This window comes from Nicrophorus vespilloides, unplaced genomic scaffold, assembly GCF_001412225.1.
Source record: "Nicrophorus vespilloides isolate i.1.1-1 unplaced genomic scaffold, Nicve_v1.0, whole genome shotgun sequence".
In the NCBI taxonomy this organism is placed as follows: Eukaryota; Metazoa; Arthropoda; class Insecta; order Coleoptera; family Silphidae; genus Nicrophorus; species Nicrophorus vespilloides.
Genome location: NW_017097793.1, coordinates 144535 through 161604, shown reverse-complemented (window position 1 = coordinate 161604; position 17070 = coordinate 144535). Strand labels below are relative to the sequence as shown.

Below are 17070 nucleotides of genomic sequence, written 5' to 3'. Positions count from 1 at the left end.
AAGAAAGTATTTCGAAAAAATGTTTTTAGAGGTAAAGAATAATATAGTCAGAATATCCTTCGTAAAGAAAATGAAAATTTTTTGCATTTAACAATTGTACTGAGTTATTGCAATTAAAACTAATTGCTTAACAACAACACTTCATTAATTCGTAAATGAGAAATTTCTTTATTTTTGTCTTCATTATCTTTGTTTTTGTAGATGGCAAGTTTTCTAATTCTACTTCATTTTTAATTTCTTGGTTGTATTTTGTTCTTATACAACTGAACTATTTTAGGCCAAACTACATTAAAGCATTTGATAGTAATATTTTTCATAAACTAACAATATTTTCAATTGAGTTTCTTAATGTTGTAGTTTTTACAACAAGTTTTAACTACCTAGTTCAATGTATTCAAAGGTAACGTTAACCGAGATATGACAATGTTTCATAAATTAATAATTGTACCGCCAACAAATGTTATTAAAAAAATATATTTAAATAAATATTCTTTATGTTTATCTAATACTAATTATTAAGTTTTATTTATGATTACTTTATGTGATTTATGGCTGAAATGATTGAAGTCAGTTCCTTATTTCTAGAATATAATGAATAAAAGGAAGACATACACAAGTATGAACTATTTAATGGGTTATTTGCCTTAGGACGCTGCTATCTGCGTGAAATTCCACTTGGAGCGTGAAAGGAATCCGGACAAATTTAACAGCAGGATGAAAAATAAACTGTGGTATTTTGAATACGCCACTTCCGAGCAGTTCGCGGCAAGCTGCAAAAACCTACACGAAGACTTGGAAATCATCGTAAGTAATATAGAAATGTGCATGGGAAGTTTGATCTATATTGCAAAACATCACAGTGCGACGATGTTTCCTTGGACTTGGCCAACGGTCCTCCGCTGCAAGGAATAGCTTTACTGAATATTCCATACACACATGGAGGATCGAACCTTTGGGGCGAACATCTGTCCGGATCTAGGAGGAAAAAGAGCACGAAGAAGAAGCGCCAGAAGGAGATGAGCACTAACAGCTTTAATTCAGTGGATCTTAGCGTTGCTTTGCAAGGTAAATGATTGTCTATAATGATAATGACGTGTTTTGTATAATGACGATGATGTATTTTAATCCCGAATATATCATGAATTGAAATGTGTTTTAGATATTGGCGATGGATTAATTGAAGTTATTGGGTTGGAAAACTGCTTGCACATGGGTCGTGTGCGAACTGGATTAACGGCGAGCGGTCGACGTCTTGCTCAATGTTCTTCCATTACCATCAAGACTAAGAAGACCTTCCCCATGCAAATCGACGGAGAACCGTGGATGCAACCTCCGACAACAGTAAGATATTCGAAAGTGCCTCTCACACAAATTCACCTACAACCCTTTGATCTTTCCAGATACGTATCACACATAAAAATCAAGTACCAATGTTGATGGCGCCGCCACCGGAAAAAGGTAAAGGCCTTTTCCGGTTCTTCAGAAGATAGGCGCTTCTCAACAATGAAACCTGCCAAAAACGTGCGTTGTGACGTCTTCGAGAGAATATAAAATATATATATCAGAGATGTAGTGTACCCATTCTTTTACATATACACATCTAGTCATTATTGTTTCGTTGTGTATTCGTGACAATAAGTATTTAAAGTCATTGTCGTTGTATTCTTCATTTTAATTTTTACATGTTCATTCAGTATTAAAATAATTAAACGACGTTTTCCGACGCGAAATGTGCGTTTCGTAGCTTGAGATGAGAACAATTCTGAGGAGAGGAAAGTCGTATATAATAAATACATGTATATCTTATAAACTAGGGACCATGCTTCAAAGATTACAACATCAAAAAAAAATCAAAAATCCCGCCATCAAGTGTTATTCTATTCGTCGTCGTTGTCGTCTATCCAATTTCATATCAAAGCTTAATTGATGTTTTCCATCGCCTTTTAATTGCGTTTGCATTGTGTTGTGAATTTATTTTTTTAATTCCTCATCGAAAGTAAATAAAAAATGAAGTACGCTTTAAGCGATATCAATGTATAAACTATGTTTATGAACTAAATAATGTATGTGTATAGCGCTTTCCCATGCGAATTATTACAAACAATTCGAATTACTACAAATATTACGTTTCTCGATGCATTCTATACTTTTGATGTGTGATTTACTGGAATCGCAACTCTAAAATGAAGGAAAACGCTGGGGCCGCGCGCAATATAGTTTTATTTATCAGCGTTTGCTAATCTTAAATTAATATTGTCGTTATGAAATGAATGGAAAAAAAACTCTTAGTTTTCATGTTGTACCGCACAGGATGGTCACTGAACCTAAGACAAAGAATAAATTAACTCGATTACACTATTCAATTACAATTGCATTTTGTAAGAAGAAACTTTGTCTTAGACCCATTGGTCTCAATCCAGTGTTGAATTGCTGCATAGCTTTAAATAATGAAAAAAAAAAGTGAATGAAAACACAAGTACACAGAAAAAAAATATCATAAGAAAACTTTAGGATTGTAAGTGTATAGGAGTGATAAGTCAAATATTTATACGTGTATATAAATTATGAACAACATGTTTTTTCGAAATAGCCGTTGTCTGCTGATTGTTTTCTTTCGGCAGAAAGGCGTATTTCGTTGTGGACGGAATGCTTGTAAAAAATATGTAACAGTTCAACGTCCAAATTTGAGCGTCAAAAGATGATTTTTGTATTTGTCGATGTACATATTATATACGATAATTACAAATAAATATGATCTTATTTGCCAAATTCTCGATAGATATTATACATATAAAAATACGCATAAAAACCAGATGATCGATGACGCATTATAAAAATTAATACGATTTAGCAAACAAATCCTTTTATCTTTTCTTTGACTGATATTATTGTTAAATATTGTATATTATAGTGTATGTAAATTATATATTATATGGTACAAATTATATTTGTAAAACAAGAATTGAATAATGCATTGTTTCATGTTCCTACGTATTTTCCAATTCGATTCGATATGTGTATTTTTTTTTTTATTATTTGTTGGTTAAATATGATTCAATTATCATTATTAATATTATCTTACAAATATATCAACAATAAACATAATACAATTGATGTAAATGTATTTTCAGTTGCAAAGCAAATTGTTTGTCTATCATGCAAATTTCATTTGTATATGTATTATAATCGAATAAAATATGTCGAAATATCTTTTCTACTGTTTTTCTTTCGAAATTATTAATAAATAGAAGCGATTTACCCATACAGATAATAAAATTGCATTGAAAACTCAATTCAGTGCAGATTTTTCTTTCATATCCAACCATCAATAACTAATCTAAGTTTATTAGTTGTCGATTATAATTGTGACTGCCCCTATAGCGTCTCGTATCCTAGTAAATCGGTACTTGGAATTTCATTACCGGTAAACGGTTAACCGGTTTTAACTGCCAATATGAATACCCAAATTACCTGCAAATTCTGACAATAACAAATAATTTTAGACTTTAGGCAAAAGCTTTAGGTGCAACTGTTTGTACACTAATTAAATATTAGTTATGTTATTTATCAAATTCCCAATTATCTCCAATCATTTGAGAATAATTTGGAAACATTTCTAAAACATTTGATTCTATTCTTCGAATTCAATTACAAAGTTTCATTTTCATCGCCTCTATTTTATCTCGCATGGAAAACATGTTTATTTCTTTGCATAAATTAATTTAGTTGGTTTAGAATGGAGATGTCTGCCAAGTAAGTTTTATTATTGGCCAAAATAGATTTTTGATACAAAATTTATATCACTTTCTGTTATTTGGTACGTATACACTTTGTTTTATTTTGTGAAATTTATTAAATAAAATATTAAAAAAACACTAAGCCCGAAATCCGATAAATGGGCCAGCCGCTTAATCGAGACAAAATGTACTAGTTTAAGCATAATCGACTGTATTTTATTGAGAATGAATTATATTTTATTTTGTTTATGTACTAAAATAATAAATATATTTTTATTGTTATTAAATTATATTTTGATTGTTACGAAAATTATTGAAGGGTAGAATTTAAGAATATGTATCAAGAGGATGATTATAATTTATTTGAGTTGAATGAATTTATTTTTCAATAAATGTAAACTATGAGTTCAATTATTAATTTTTTTTTAAAGTTTAGAAAATAAATAAACATAATTATAATGTAAAATAAAATAAAATTTGAACTTCGACAATAGGCGGTGTAAACTTTATTATTATTCTGCATTACGCTTGTATAAAGAAATGTGGATTCATGGAATGAACCGATAAAAAGTATAAATAAATGCGTTCCATCAATGATCAAACTAATTTGAAACTAAATTATTCTCCGCCGGCGCTGGCCTTCTTCATACCCTCTTTTTGCTTCTTGCTCTTCTTAGAATTAGCTTCGACATCAATAGGGGCAGGCTTAACAAACGGAATAATATTTTGGTATTCCTCCGGCAGGAATTCCTTCAAAGCGGCAGGAACCTTAACGCCTTCTTCCGTTTGGTGAACTTCAAGAATTGCGCAAATTACGCGAGTTGCGGCGCACATCGTCGCATTCAACATGTGAACGTAATTTGTGGCTTCGTTCATCTTCTTCGTCTGTCCGTATCTAACCATAAGACGTCTCGCTTGATATTCCAAGCAGTTACTGCAGGACACCAGTTCCCTGAACGCTGCGGATCCCGGGAACCAAGCCTCGAGATCCAGTTTCTTGGAAGCGGCATGGTTCAAAGCTCCAGACACAATATTGACGATCCTGTATGGAATTTCGAGGGCCTTGTAAAAGTTCTCGGCGTTACCGATCATCTCGTCCATCATTTCCCAAGACTTGTTGTCGAACGGAGATGTTAAACAGAACTGTTCCACTTTTTCGAATTGATGCACCCTGAATATACCACGAGTATCGCGTCCGTGAGATCCGACTTCTTGCCTAAAACAAGTTGAAATACCCGCATAACGAATCGGCAACGTATTTTCCGGAATCCATTCATCGCGATGGAAAGCGGCAATCGGTTGCTCGGATGTTGCGATCAAATATTTCTCTTCGACATCCTTATCATCGGCCTTTTCACTGCCTTTTCCGACAACTTTATATAATTCCTCGTCGAATTGTGATAATTGCGCTACCTCTTGCATAATCTACAAACATTATGCTATAAATATAATAATTCAAAATTTTAAAAAAATAGTATCACCTCTTTCCTCATAAAGAATGGAGTGTATAATGGCTTGTAACTCTTTTTGTGCAAAGTTCTAAGAGCCAATTGGATAATTGCATATTCCAAGAACACTGCAGGACCAGTCAAATAGTAACCTCTTCCACCAGATACAACAGCACCTCTTTCACCATCCATGCCTATAAATTTAATAATAATAATAGAAATAAAATTTCCTAAAAATCAATTACCATCAATCATGTGGATAAGATCAACATGTGAATATTTCTTTCTCATTTCACAATCACCAAAAGTTCTTTCAACCTTGTTCTCATCCTCATCATTGCTGACTGGGACAGACTCATGCAGATGATTGCTAACCTCCCGGAGTGCTCCATTCCTCTCCTTTTCAGTTTGCAGTAAGTCATTATCATTTTTAATAACTGCTTCATCAATTAAAACACGAACCTAATAAGGATATATTGTAAAATAATAATTATATTTAAGTTAATATTCCCTTACTTTCTTTATTTGGTTAACAGTCAGAGGCTTCATGAGATCACCAGTTAAATTTTCTAATTGGGAAACAACAGACTCTGGTACAGCTTCATTTACATCTCCCTGAGGTTCCTTCTTCTTCATCTTGTCACCAATTTCTTTGCTGCACACATTCTTCAGCTTGTTCCACTGATCTGCTTTGTGTCTGAGCTGCCTCCAGAGAGCATCCTTGTCTATAACGGTATTGACCAGACCAACATCTTTGAAACGCTTCGTCTGATTTTCACGGATTTTATCCGGATTTCCACCTTTATCGGTACGGAACAAATCCAAATCCAAAACCATCTTTACTTACAATATGCTGATGCAATAATAAAACGTTAAACGTCAGAGCCTATCACAACCATACGGCAATTTTTAGGTTAAAAAGCGCAGCCTGAAGTTGTCTATAGACCAGCGGTTTCCAACCCATTCCAACCTTTATGCTACTACGCCTGCCCAGCCTGCCCCAAAAAAAAAATTTTGCGCCTCCCTTACCTTTATTGTTTTAATAGATTAAATAATATAGACACGTTTTATTTATTACAAGATATTATGGAATAACAATTAATTTATTAAAAAAAATTGGCGCCTCCCCTGGCAATAGTCCGCGACTCCCCGGTTGGAAACCGCTGCTATACTGTTCAAACACACCAGTGTTCTTTAAACTTAAATCATCTATTCTATAATTTAATCATTATAGTGGCAGTGGCTATACTTATAATTATAGACAAACCGTAATAGCCACAAATCTGGCAATACAATAATAAAAAAAATCTTTTGTATTGTTAATATTTATTTGATAACTACATGATAACATGTATGTAAACTTTAACAACTTTCTACTAATACATTTTTTTTAGCATTTACTGCATGCATCATACTCTTTTTTTAATGACAATAATAAAAATGGAACACAAAATATCAAACATATGAAGGGAGACATTATTCTATAAATTCTACATTCAATTTACATTTACGAGATGGTGCATAATTCGAAAGAAAAAAGAAACTAAAACGTAACCAATTATCTGCGTTTAACAACAATATATGTATAAAACAAATATATTTACATCGGATATATATGGAATTACGTTATTTAAATATAGTTTATATGTATATTTATAAAAATTGATAATGTCTTATAAATGGTATAAATTGTTTGAAGGCATTAATCATGTCCCATTATTTCTCTAGAATTATCTTTAATAAGTCTTTCGTACGATTCCTTATTTTAACATAACCATTATATTTATAGCCAGTTTTAAAATCACTCATCGTCGTGAATCTATCTGATGCATCTAAACTGGATATCCGGAAATGGTTATATCGTTGATATGGATGAAAATGATTCAAAATAAAAGTTTTTCGGTTTTACTGGTTTTGTTTTTTTACACATGGATATGCATTGGCTTGACTAGATCATTGTTAAATAAATTAGTATTGTTTTTTTTGTTTCACTTATTTTAAACTATTTATATATACCTTATAGACTACCATAATTCACGTGAAAGTCTTAGACAAAATGATTTTTTTTAGTGTGAAAGGTATATAATTTAAAAAAAATTAGTGCTAAAAGGGGTCATTTTCATATTATGTTCCATGATATTCTTTTCTTCTTTTGGTCCTGCTATTATTATTTTCTTTTTAAGTTTAATGAGAAGGAGAAAACAAATTGAAGTATGTGCAAAGAGTAACGTTTACGCAAGACAACCAATGATTATGCACAATTTACATAAATACAAGACCCGATCCATTAACAATACAACATGTAACAATTGGTTCCAAAATGCCTCCAACTTTCTGCCAGAATATATGCATTACATTCATGTTTTTTCTACGACGCGTTTTGGATTGTTATGCAAATAAACGAGAAATTCGTCTTCATATTGTGAAAAGAGAATTGTCCTCAATAAGGAACTATACATGATGGCAAAAGCGCTCTCCATAATTAAATTAAAAAGTGTGATATCTTTTATATTATTGACTCTGTGTGAAGTTCAAAACGTTTCTAACGATTCACCCAGTTTTTAAGAGCCTCCTCCCATTCCAGAGTCTCTTTGGACATGGGCATGTCCACTCGTTGCTCCTGACCTTCTTGGATTTCGTTGGTATTACTAAACTCCTTCGAGTTACGTCTGTCATTGAACTGTGGCTATAATTTATAAAAAAAAAGACATTTTTTAAAACATAAACTTTTAAGTAATGTATAAATAAAAACTTGCGTTATTACATTCATTTACATTTATATAATTTCACTAAGATTTAGATACATATTTTGTGAAGAATTCAAGCATATACTAAAAATTATCAAGATCTTATGGACTCTTCAACTTTGAATAGTTTGATGTTCGGACTTGAAACTGGATTCAAATCTGGTCATGTTACTCGACTAAAAAATGTTATATTCGAACAACTAATTTGTAGAAAAAATTGAAAATAATTTTAGTGAATAAATCGCCATATTTTGATTTTTAATGATCATTACGTAACAGTAGTTATTTCCAAATAACTACGTAATAGAAGACCCTTTCCGATGTAATCATAAAATAAACATTAAATAGCATTTTCGATAAATCTACATCAATTCTTTCCATATAATTCAAGTAAAAGAATTTACCTGAGAAGCGAAAGGTCCTTGATTCGAATAGTTATGCTGATTGGGGTACATGGGACCCTGCTGAAGGGTGAAATTTGGCCTACTGAACTCCTGGTGATTTACATACGGCTGAGGGTAGTTCGGAGGATGGTAAGGCTGCTGGTTTGGATAATTATGGAAGTTTTGATTATTTTGGGCAGAGTTTCCTTCCGGCGGACTTGTCGCCTGTCGAGCCCGCAGCTCGGCCATGAAGTTGGCCTCTTGCGCGTAACGCCTCTGCAGCTCCTGCTGCCATCCACCATCGGACTCATCCTCTCCATCATCTTCAAAATCTAAGACAAAAAATACCAGACATTTTCCCACTGTAAGATTTGCTAATAGCTTGTGTACATCATGTTTTTTATTAGTATAATTTGTCAATATCCACTTTCCACCACTGTAAAATCTATATAAAAAAAATCAATACAAACTTCGTATAAGTTCAATAACAAAAGAAAAAAATATATATAAAGAAACAAGTTAGATACAGTATAAAAGCTGTCAAACGAAAATTATATAAGACTATATAAGCATAAACAAAAACAGTGTTGGAAAGCGCGAATGCAAACGAATCCAAAAATAGAGAGAAAAATAACTACCTAAACAAAAACAATTGTAACGTAAGTATCGGATCTACAAGCAAAACAGAGTTAATTTACAATAGCATATCGTGGGATTTTAAACAGAAATAAAGGACATCCCGTCAACAAAACATTGATTAAACATTTGAGAGAAAGAAAAACAAGGAAAAAAGAATAACTACAACATCTCTTTTCTTTCTTTTTCTTTTGATCATTTTCTGCTTGTAAAGTTACTCACCGAGCGGTTTTCGAATTGACGAAGATCCGGGTAAAGTGGAAGGTTCTGTAAGAACAATCATTCAACAGGCAGCATTCCACATACATACACTACATAATTGGCATATCAAAAAATAATAAAATCAAAATAAAACGAAGTGTACAGTGAGTCCGCACTTCTATTCACCATCAACATGACCCAAAACAAAAAAAAAGAGGAAAAATTAAATATGCTTCGTAAATTTAACTATTATTGATATATATAAACTGTACATAAAGAAGGTAAGATATATTTATGTAGATAAATAAATATAAAAGTTGAGTCACTAAAGCAAAGTGTTTCAACATTCCATTCAATTGAATTTAACTCAAATAGCCTAATTGTTACAAACGTCAAAAATATACAAACGGATACATTAACAATAATTAATGTATTATTTAAAAGCATATTTGAGTTAAAAAAATTGTTAATTCTAAGTTTTAGAAACTCAATAAGTGTGTATTGTGTATTTTAAAAAATAAAACGGATATTTTTGTATAAAAAAAATAAATAAAACTGTTATATATTTGTCTGTATTGTGTGCGTTTCTTAAAATTTCTTAACAAGTAACAAAAAAAACTACAAAATATTTACAAAATAAAAAAATATAAATTGTCGTTGTTACATAAAAAAATATATTGTATATAATATAATAAAAATAAAAAGGTCAACAAAATAATAACAACATTAAAGTTTAAAACTGATAAAGTTACATGTGTTAGGAATAAGTATACAAGTGTTTTAATCAATAATTAATGTATAATAAAACAAATGAAACTGTATATAAGGTGTATATAAATGTAAAAATCCATGCTTATCTGTAGTTTATATGGCAAATAGACATGCCATACCGAAAAAAAATAGAATAAAAATAAATAACAAAATAAAATAGATTTAAGTAGTATCCATTCACATTCAACGATAAAAGGAGAGAGCTTCACATTTGATTTCAGTTGTCTCCGTTCAAATCGTTAAGTAATAAAGCGAACTCAAAATAAATATAAAAAAATATATATATGTAAAACTAAAGCTAATTTATGTATAGTAAGTATTTTCTCATAATAGCTAAATTCTAAAGTTCATCGTATGTTTTCTATAACCATAGATTTGAAAGCTCAAGTCGTCCTTAACTTCGTTACTATTTTCAAATTACTATCCAAATCTTTTTTTTTTAAATATATATTTATATATATTCGGAATCGACAAGGAATCGTAAATGGTACAAGTACACTAAGTAAACGTTTAACAGCATGACGTTAATATATTAAAGAGGAAGAGAATTCATAAACAGTCCATCTTAACTGAACCCAAAAATATTTAAGTTACTCTTAAAACTAGCCTACTTGTAATAACACAGTAATCACTTTCGAAAACAATCTAGTTTGTATTATATTTTGCATGAACATTTTTGTCTGCTATTGCACGTTAAGCAATCGATTTCGATGGTGGGTTTAATTATTTTGGATTGGTTTATAATTCTTTTTGTTCGTTTTTTGCTATTCGTTGCTTGTCTTTTTTAAACATCTTTTTACGTATGCATACCTGAATTAAGTTCTCTTACTAATGTCGACATAGCATTCGTTACCGAATCGGCAGCGACTAACAGATCATTTCTCAATGAACGGCCCATAGAGCCGGGCGTTCCGTTCCCGTTGCTTCCTCCTGAAAAAAAAATACAAATATTATATATTCATGAGTATTAACCTTTATGAACGTTGTACTGACCAACATTGATATTGGAGGATCCGCCGAAGGCGTTCCTTACGTCCCCGCCCACACCTGCTAGGGATGTCTCTGCTGCGTTATGGTGAGCGCCCCTCTCGCTTCTGTCCAATGAATTAGTGTTACCGGCACCCCCAAGGGCGGCAACCATACTGTGACTCCTTTCGGATGTTTGTTGCGAACCCATTGGTTGACCAGGAGCGTGACCGAGCGGCGTCTGTGGGGCACTTCTGGGACCTGCCTGTGTCGTGGGAACAGCACCAGGTGGTAAAGGTGGTGATTTAGTACTACGTGGAGAGGAATTGGGCGTACTACGTGGCGATGATTGATGGTTCTGAATAAATATTGTCGACTTTAGCTACTCCAAACAAAAAGAAAAACAAAACCAAAAGAAAATAAAAACAGAAATTAAAAATATACATGAAATAAAATACATAAATGTCGCGTTTACTGGTCCTCATCTTACATCTCTTTATTTGAAGAAACGTGAGTAGGAGATTGATAAGACACAAAGTATTTCTATTAGGTGCAGACCAGAAAACGTTGAGACTAAAATTAGAAAAATAAAAATGATTTTTTGACGTTGTTACTGAAGATGAGGTTTTCAGTGCAAGAATGTATATACGTGCACATTTAAACGAAATTCAATTTAAACAAATTTCCTTCTATAAATCACTTGAACTGTACGTAAATCACATAAACTAAATACCACGTTTCAAACAAACTACCTTGAGCATTTTCATGAGCCCTTCCAGCTGTATCATAAGTTGCCTCCTGGAATCTTGCAACGTTGTCAAATGCGTTTCAAGTTCGTCCTTCCTCATTCGTAACGCCCGAAGCTCATTCATCAAAGCTGGATTTTCAGGTCCGTGACCACCGCTCGATTCCAACTCTTGTTGGCGTCTTAAATAACCAAAAGCAAAGTTAATTATTAAGCTTATCTAAAATATTTAATTATTTACCTTAATCTGGCAATTTCCCTCATAATTTCGCGATTCTTCGCCTCGAGTTGACTGATCAGTTCCCTTTGGGCGCGCGTAGAATCCATGCCCAGACAAGCTTCAGAAGGTACTCGCCCCTACAAGAATGTGTATTATTATAACAACCTTAAACAACTCTGATGGTAATGTGATTACTGTTTTCAGCAGGGAAGCAGCAAAAAAAAATGAATATTGGCTTTACTTACCGCATCGGGTGACAGGGAATTTTTTCTTAGACTGCCTCCTCTCGGCTAAAGCAACAGCAAAAGCACACACTTAAAAGTTAGAAGGTTGTACAACATATGAAAAGACTAAAAACAAAATAAGAAAATAAAGTACTGGGACTGTCGTCTCGCACGTTCGATTGTTATGCGCGTTTCACTTCTCGACATTCAATGGATTCCATTTCAGACTTTTGTAAGTCTTCATTTAATTAAAATTACATATAAAGAAACGAAGTTCCCGCTCCAAAGGAATAGCGATATTTGAAGCGCATTTGAAGCATTATAGATATTACTTTTGCAAATTAATATTTTCGTAGTATAAAAATATTTTGTAAGTGTACATAAAATAGCAGCTATGCACACATTTATTTTTATTGATATAATTAAGGTCAGATAGATTTATCTCAGCATCCAAATGAAATGTAAATGAAAAACAAAAAGAGAAAAACATTTACCATTCCTGAGCGCTGCTCTTGCGCTAGTTTCGCTGCGTATCTTGCAATTAATCTGTGCTCATCGTCACGAGCGCTATCCAAACTGCGGGAATACAACATGAAATCAGTATTAACAACAATGGACAATTAGTTCAAATAGACAAACCTTCTAGCTGTTGAACGACTGTCCAAGCTGCCCATCCCGTCGTAATGTGGAACGAAATTATTGCCATCGGGAAACCCATTGTGGGAAGGTAAAGGCGACGGCGGACTGTACAGAAATGCAATGTAATCTGCAATAAAATTGAGAAGGAAGGACAACTTACACAATGTGCGATAAGTTCAACGGTTTTTCCGGTTGCTCCGGAAACCTTGGAAGATTATTTTTCGGTTTATCTGGAACACAGCGAAACGACTTTCGTAGAGAATGGCCGATCGTTCGTGTCGGAGAGAACGATGAATATTCCTTCACGTTGTGATCCAGAGTGTGAGGGACGGAGACCCGCCCCCGCCAAAAGCAGTCTTGGCAAAGGTTGTAGTGTGGACATTTCTGACAACGGTAACGGAAGCCCGCGAAGTTTTCTTTTTGACAAGCGTCGCATTGTATAGGATGCACCACTAAAAATCAAAAGCACAATCAATACTAATACTGAAAAGATGATAGTTAACACAAACCGCTTTCAACTGTTCCAATGCGATGTAACAATGGTAACCATACAAGAGGCGGAGGCCCAGGATCGGACATCATTATATCCAGAAAGTCGTTGACCGTAACCTTGGCATTCTGAAAATAATCATAATTAGTCAATATATTAAATTTTGTAGTATATATTATTTTTAAACAAATATCCATCAATTTGTGATTAAAGTCCTAATTCTTAGTATGAAACTTAAAATCAACAGTCATTTCAAATATTACCGGATTGAAAATGGTCGTAGAAACGGAATCGGAGTAATTGAAAGTCGGCGATTCGTAAACTGCAGCTGGAAGAGAGAGGACCTCTTGTAGATACTCATTGAATCTCCACATTAAAAGCAGGCCATTGCTGTCGGATATTTGGGAAAATATATCTGAAACGGATAATTGTTTTAGATATAAAGATCTACTAGCAGATAGACGCAGCTCACATCGTAATTTATCCATCAATTTTCCGGCGCACAGCGTTGCTAAAGCTACTTTTATGGAAAACACTCTGATTTTACCAACATTATCTCTAAAATTAAGAGCAAATTAATTTAAATTAAATATTTTTTTAAATTATATTTTTGTTTATACTTACACAGTTGCATATGCAGCTAGTAACCAATTCAGTAATAAACTTGAACATACATCGACATGGGCTTGTTGAGTGGGGGGCGCGCGTTTATTTAAACTATGGTATAAGGAACACAGCAATGTCTCTAACCTGGCAACGCTAAGTTCGCTTGTTGGTTCTAAGGCATGAAGACCTTGCTCACGAAATGCTTCAATCACGTTCCATATGTCTAATGCGTGTACTGCAAAATAATAAATAAATAACATTTTATTATTAGAACATAAACTGTTGAAAAGCAATTCTGGAAATATTAATAATTATTATCATTTTTCTAATGATGTTTATTATTTTAAATAATATATTTCTTATGTATGAAAGTAACATATACTTATTTTGAAGCCATTCTTCAAGAATATGTAGAAATTGAAATGTTTACTGCAGCTTTTTCAATTTTCTATCAATATAGTAGATATATTGATTTATATAAGAAGTTATATAATTAAATTTGATCATTTTTTCCATGTTTTTCAAAAAATAAACTAGTTTTTGTTGTTACAAATATCAAACTATTGAGAATCATATACATAAATCTACCAAAAACAATTACAAACATTTGGTAAACTTGTTAACATATTTGATAATGTAAAATATCGTACTTCTAACGTCATACAAACATAAAAATAACATTTGTTCTTTTTAACGATTTCTGTAGAAAAACTTATAATTACATTTTGTTGTAGAAAGTACAGGCGTTCCTGAATTTACATAAATTTCCGTTCGATGTGATTTTTTTTACGCGAATGAAATCGCGTAAATATAGTCTGAAATCTAAACAGTTTGAGAAAGAGTTGAGAGAAAGAGGTTGCCTACCTACTATGTACTAAATAATACACCGTTATTAAGTTCGACTGATTCTAACGTGTGAATGTTTAAATCATGAAAGTATATGCATTATTTTATGCAACTATAATAGGGAGTTCACGAAAAAAATGAGCTACGTTATTTATATTTTCTGGCTGCGTAAATTAATATCGCATAAAAAATTCGAAAAAAATAGTGCCGCGTAAAGTAACATATATGTAAATATTTGTTATTCAAGATTTTAATTCATTCTAAGATTAGCACAAACAATTTACTGTTTTGAGTGCACTATGAGATTCATCTAGAACTAGGTCAAATCAATTATGTATTAACAATCATATTGGATAATCACTGAAGTTCCAGACATATCATCTATAAATTCCAATGCCAATTATGCTGGATACAATATAGAACATAAGTCTTAATAAATAATATAAAAATAATCTAAATAAATTGTGGAAGTTCATTTCATATATAAACAATTCACATATGATTAACGTTGTGAAAAAATATAAATAGTATACAGCAGTTCACTAAATACACATTTTTAAACAAAGAGAATAATATTTGGCATTAGCAAAAATAAAGCACGTCTATTAACAATATAAATAGGTGAATAAACAAATTATAACAAATCATAGTTAATAATATTTGTATCTTTGTAAGTTTGTGTTCAATAAATTAAGTTTATTATTAGCAATATTTGTATCTTTTATGTATGTATTATTTCAAGGCTTTAAAATGAACTTATAATTAATTAAAATTTAAGTACTTACAGCTAACTTTCTTCTGAATAAATCTGAGTTTCATTGCTGTCCGGTATGAGGCAAATCTGATTAGATCAAAATTATGAGCACTCATTTCATGTACAAGCGCCAATCGATGGTCTGAAGACCCAGATATTGCATCTTGCCCCTGCATCTTGACTATGAGCTGAAATAGAGAAATAAAGAATGCTAAGTCACTTTACTGCACTAATCCAAACAACTGAACCATGAAATGGATATAAATAATAACAATAAAAAAGAAAATTGAATATCAGTAGTAAGCACTGCCATTCATGTTTTATTTGGGTCAAGAAGAATAGAAAATAAAATGATTATGAAAAGTATACAGATATACAACAACATGCATGTTTGATAATTAAATGTAGGGCAAACAAGTTTATGAGTGTGGCTGCATGAAAAGTTTGTTTCACATTACCTGCACATTAAAAAACAAACTTATTCTAAATGCTATATGTAGCAGAAGTTTGTCCAAAGTTGGTGATGAATTAGAAACTATGTGAATTGTAAAATTGGAATAGATAATTGGCACAGAGAACTCATTGGAAATTAGAATGCAACACTTGAGGAGATTGTCAAAGCTGAAGTGACTTGCATCCAAGAAGATTCATTGACACATTCTGTTATCAATTTGGCTCGTTAAAAGCTGGTGTGTTTCGTATTTGTTTTGATAAATTGCCTGGAGTCATATCAATTGACACTTTTTAAATGACCATTGGTGCTGTGCAACTTATTGTTGGACCGAAGACGGACGGCCGGAACCATCGGTTTATAAATAGCACTAAAACTAAACGCACAGTTGATCATTCGCTGCGAATGCAAAGAAAACTAATGAAGCGTTTAAGTACTACTCTGTCCGCGTCCAAACTGGTCCAAACATTAAAACTGATTTATATCATCTGGATATTGGGATGATGGGTATATCAGTTTGAGCTGTCAAATGGAAGGAAAAAATCTGAGTTTTCGAACGTTTCCTAACACGAACTCCGATCAAAATGCATGGAATCTGATTTAAATGCACTTACTTTAACTTATTCCGTTCGTTTCGTCAATTATCATTCACTTAATATCCAAGAAAACCACTTATTTTCCATCTCGGAATTCACTCAATACCATCGACGCCATCTTCGTTTAGCACCTGCCCGAATTACAGCGTTGCCAAATTGTGTAATCCTTTAAAAAGTCAATTTTGAACATTAAACTTATTGTTCAGTAATGATTAGTTTTATATAGAATTTTGGAAATAAACAAACCTTTAGTTACAGCTTAAGTTTATCTATTAAATAAATTATACCTGGTCCAATAAAAACCGTACTTTTATAAACATAATTAATCTATATTTAAAAGACTAATAATAATTACCGTTCGGTAAGACTATTTTACTAAATTAGGATAGTCAATTCGAACGCAGGAAGTCACACAAATAATTTCCTGTTTCTACAAAATTACATAATAAAGTACTAAGAAAAATAACATTCCAGTTGTTACATTCAAATTTTCATTAATTATTGATGACATAATTCATTCAATTGAACATCTCCGAGAATAGCTTTTTTTCGCAATTAGAATCTGAAATGAATTTTATAATATCATATTATTTATTAATTATTAAAACTT

At 32.2% G+C, this 17070-nt stretch overlaps 3 protein-coding genes across 10 annotated transcripts in view; 1 reads left to right on the top strand and 2 right to left on the bottom strand.

Moving 5' to 3' along the window:
• The window catches only part of LOC108561012 (diacylglycerol kinase 1), a gene marked incomplete at its 5' end in the record, with an annotated part of 77523 nt that extends 74701 nt beyond the window's left edge, over positions 1 to 2822 (top strand). For both annotated transcript variants that reach the window (XM_017918773.1, XM_017918772.1), the window contains 4 exon segments: positions 649 to 804; positions 861 to 1065; positions 1160 to 1341; positions 1401 to 2822. In XM_017918773.1, the coding sequence (XP_017774262.1) occupies positions 649 to 804; positions 861 to 1065; positions 1160 to 1341; positions 1401 to 1490 (633 nt within the window). In that variant the 3' untranslated portion in view covers positions 1491 to 2822.
• Positions 2823 to 4213: 1391 nt separating this feature from the next.
• LOC108560996 (serine--tRNA ligase, cytoplasmic) lies at positions 4214 to 6103 on the bottom strand. The gene is made up of 4 exons (XM_017918737.1): positions 5702 to 6103; positions 5431 to 5647; positions 5219 to 5379; positions 4214 to 5162 (listed from the first exon to the last, which is right to left on the bottom strand). Exons 1-4 carry the CDS (start codon positions 6020 to 6022, stop codon positions 4356 to 4358), a joined length of 1506 nt encoding a protein of 501 aa, XP_017774226.1. The 5' UTR covers positions 6023 to 6103; the 3' UTR covers positions 4214 to 4355.
• A 1222-nt stretch (positions 6104 to 7325) lies between these two features.
• Positions 7326 to 16613, bottom strand: LOC108561007 (dystrobrevin beta). 7 transcript variants are annotated; one of them, XM_017918756.1, is made up of 18 exons: positions 16479 to 16613; positions 15872 to 16386; positions 15445 to 15601; positions 13832 to 14048; positions 13680 to 13765; positions 13471 to 13622; positions 13227 to 13335; positions 12878 to 13169; positions 12718 to 12822; positions 12573 to 12654; positions 12100 to 12144; positions 11876 to 11991; positions 11642 to 11816; positions 10917 to 11271; positions 10734 to 10853; positions 9174 to 9218; positions 8337 to 8647; positions 7326 to 7871 (listed from the first exon to the last, which is right to left on the bottom strand). In XM_017918756.1, exons 3-18 carry the CDS (start codon positions 15587 to 15589, stop codon positions 7728 to 7730), a joined length of 2499 nt encoding a protein of 832 aa, XP_017774245.1. In that variant the 5' UTR covers positions 15590 to 15601; positions 15872 to 16386; positions 16479 to 16613; the 3' UTR covers positions 7326 to 7727. The 7 variants fall into 7 exon arrangements, with proteins under 7 accessions (XP_017774245.1, XP_017774247.1, XP_017774252.1 ...); XM_017918758.1 differs by having other exon boundaries at positions 10917 to 11247; XM_017918763.1 differs by having other exon boundaries at positions 10917 to 11154.
• Between the last annotated feature and the right edge of the window lie 457 nt (positions 16614 to 17070).

Bases quoted from the DNA above. Each gene is read 5' to 3' on its own strand.
- LOC108560996 (XM_017918737.1), bottom strand. From the start codon at position 6,022: ATGGTTTTGGATTTGGATTTGTTCCGTACCGATAAAGGTGGAAATCCG. The intron at 5,380-5,430 runs GTAATTGATTTT...TTAAATTTATAG, and splicing joins TCTTATCCACATGATTGATG to GCATGGATGGTGAAAGAGGT. The intron at 5,163-5,218 runs GTGATACTATTT...TAATGTTTGTAG, and splicing joins CATTCTTTATGAGGAAAGAG to ATTATGCAAGAGGTAGCGCA.
- LOC108561007 (XM_017918756.1), bottom strand. From the start codon at position 15,589: ATGCAGGGGCAAGATGCAATATCTGGGTCTTCAGACCATCGATTGGCG. The intron at 13,766-13,831 runs GTAAGTATAAAC...TCTTAATTTTAG, and splicing joins CTAGCTGCATATGCAACTGT to AGATAATGTTGGTAAAATCA. The intron at 11,992-12,099 runs GTAAGTAAAGCC...ACATTCTTGTAG, and splicing joins ATTCCCTGTCACCCGATGCG to GGGCGAGTACCTTCTGAAGC.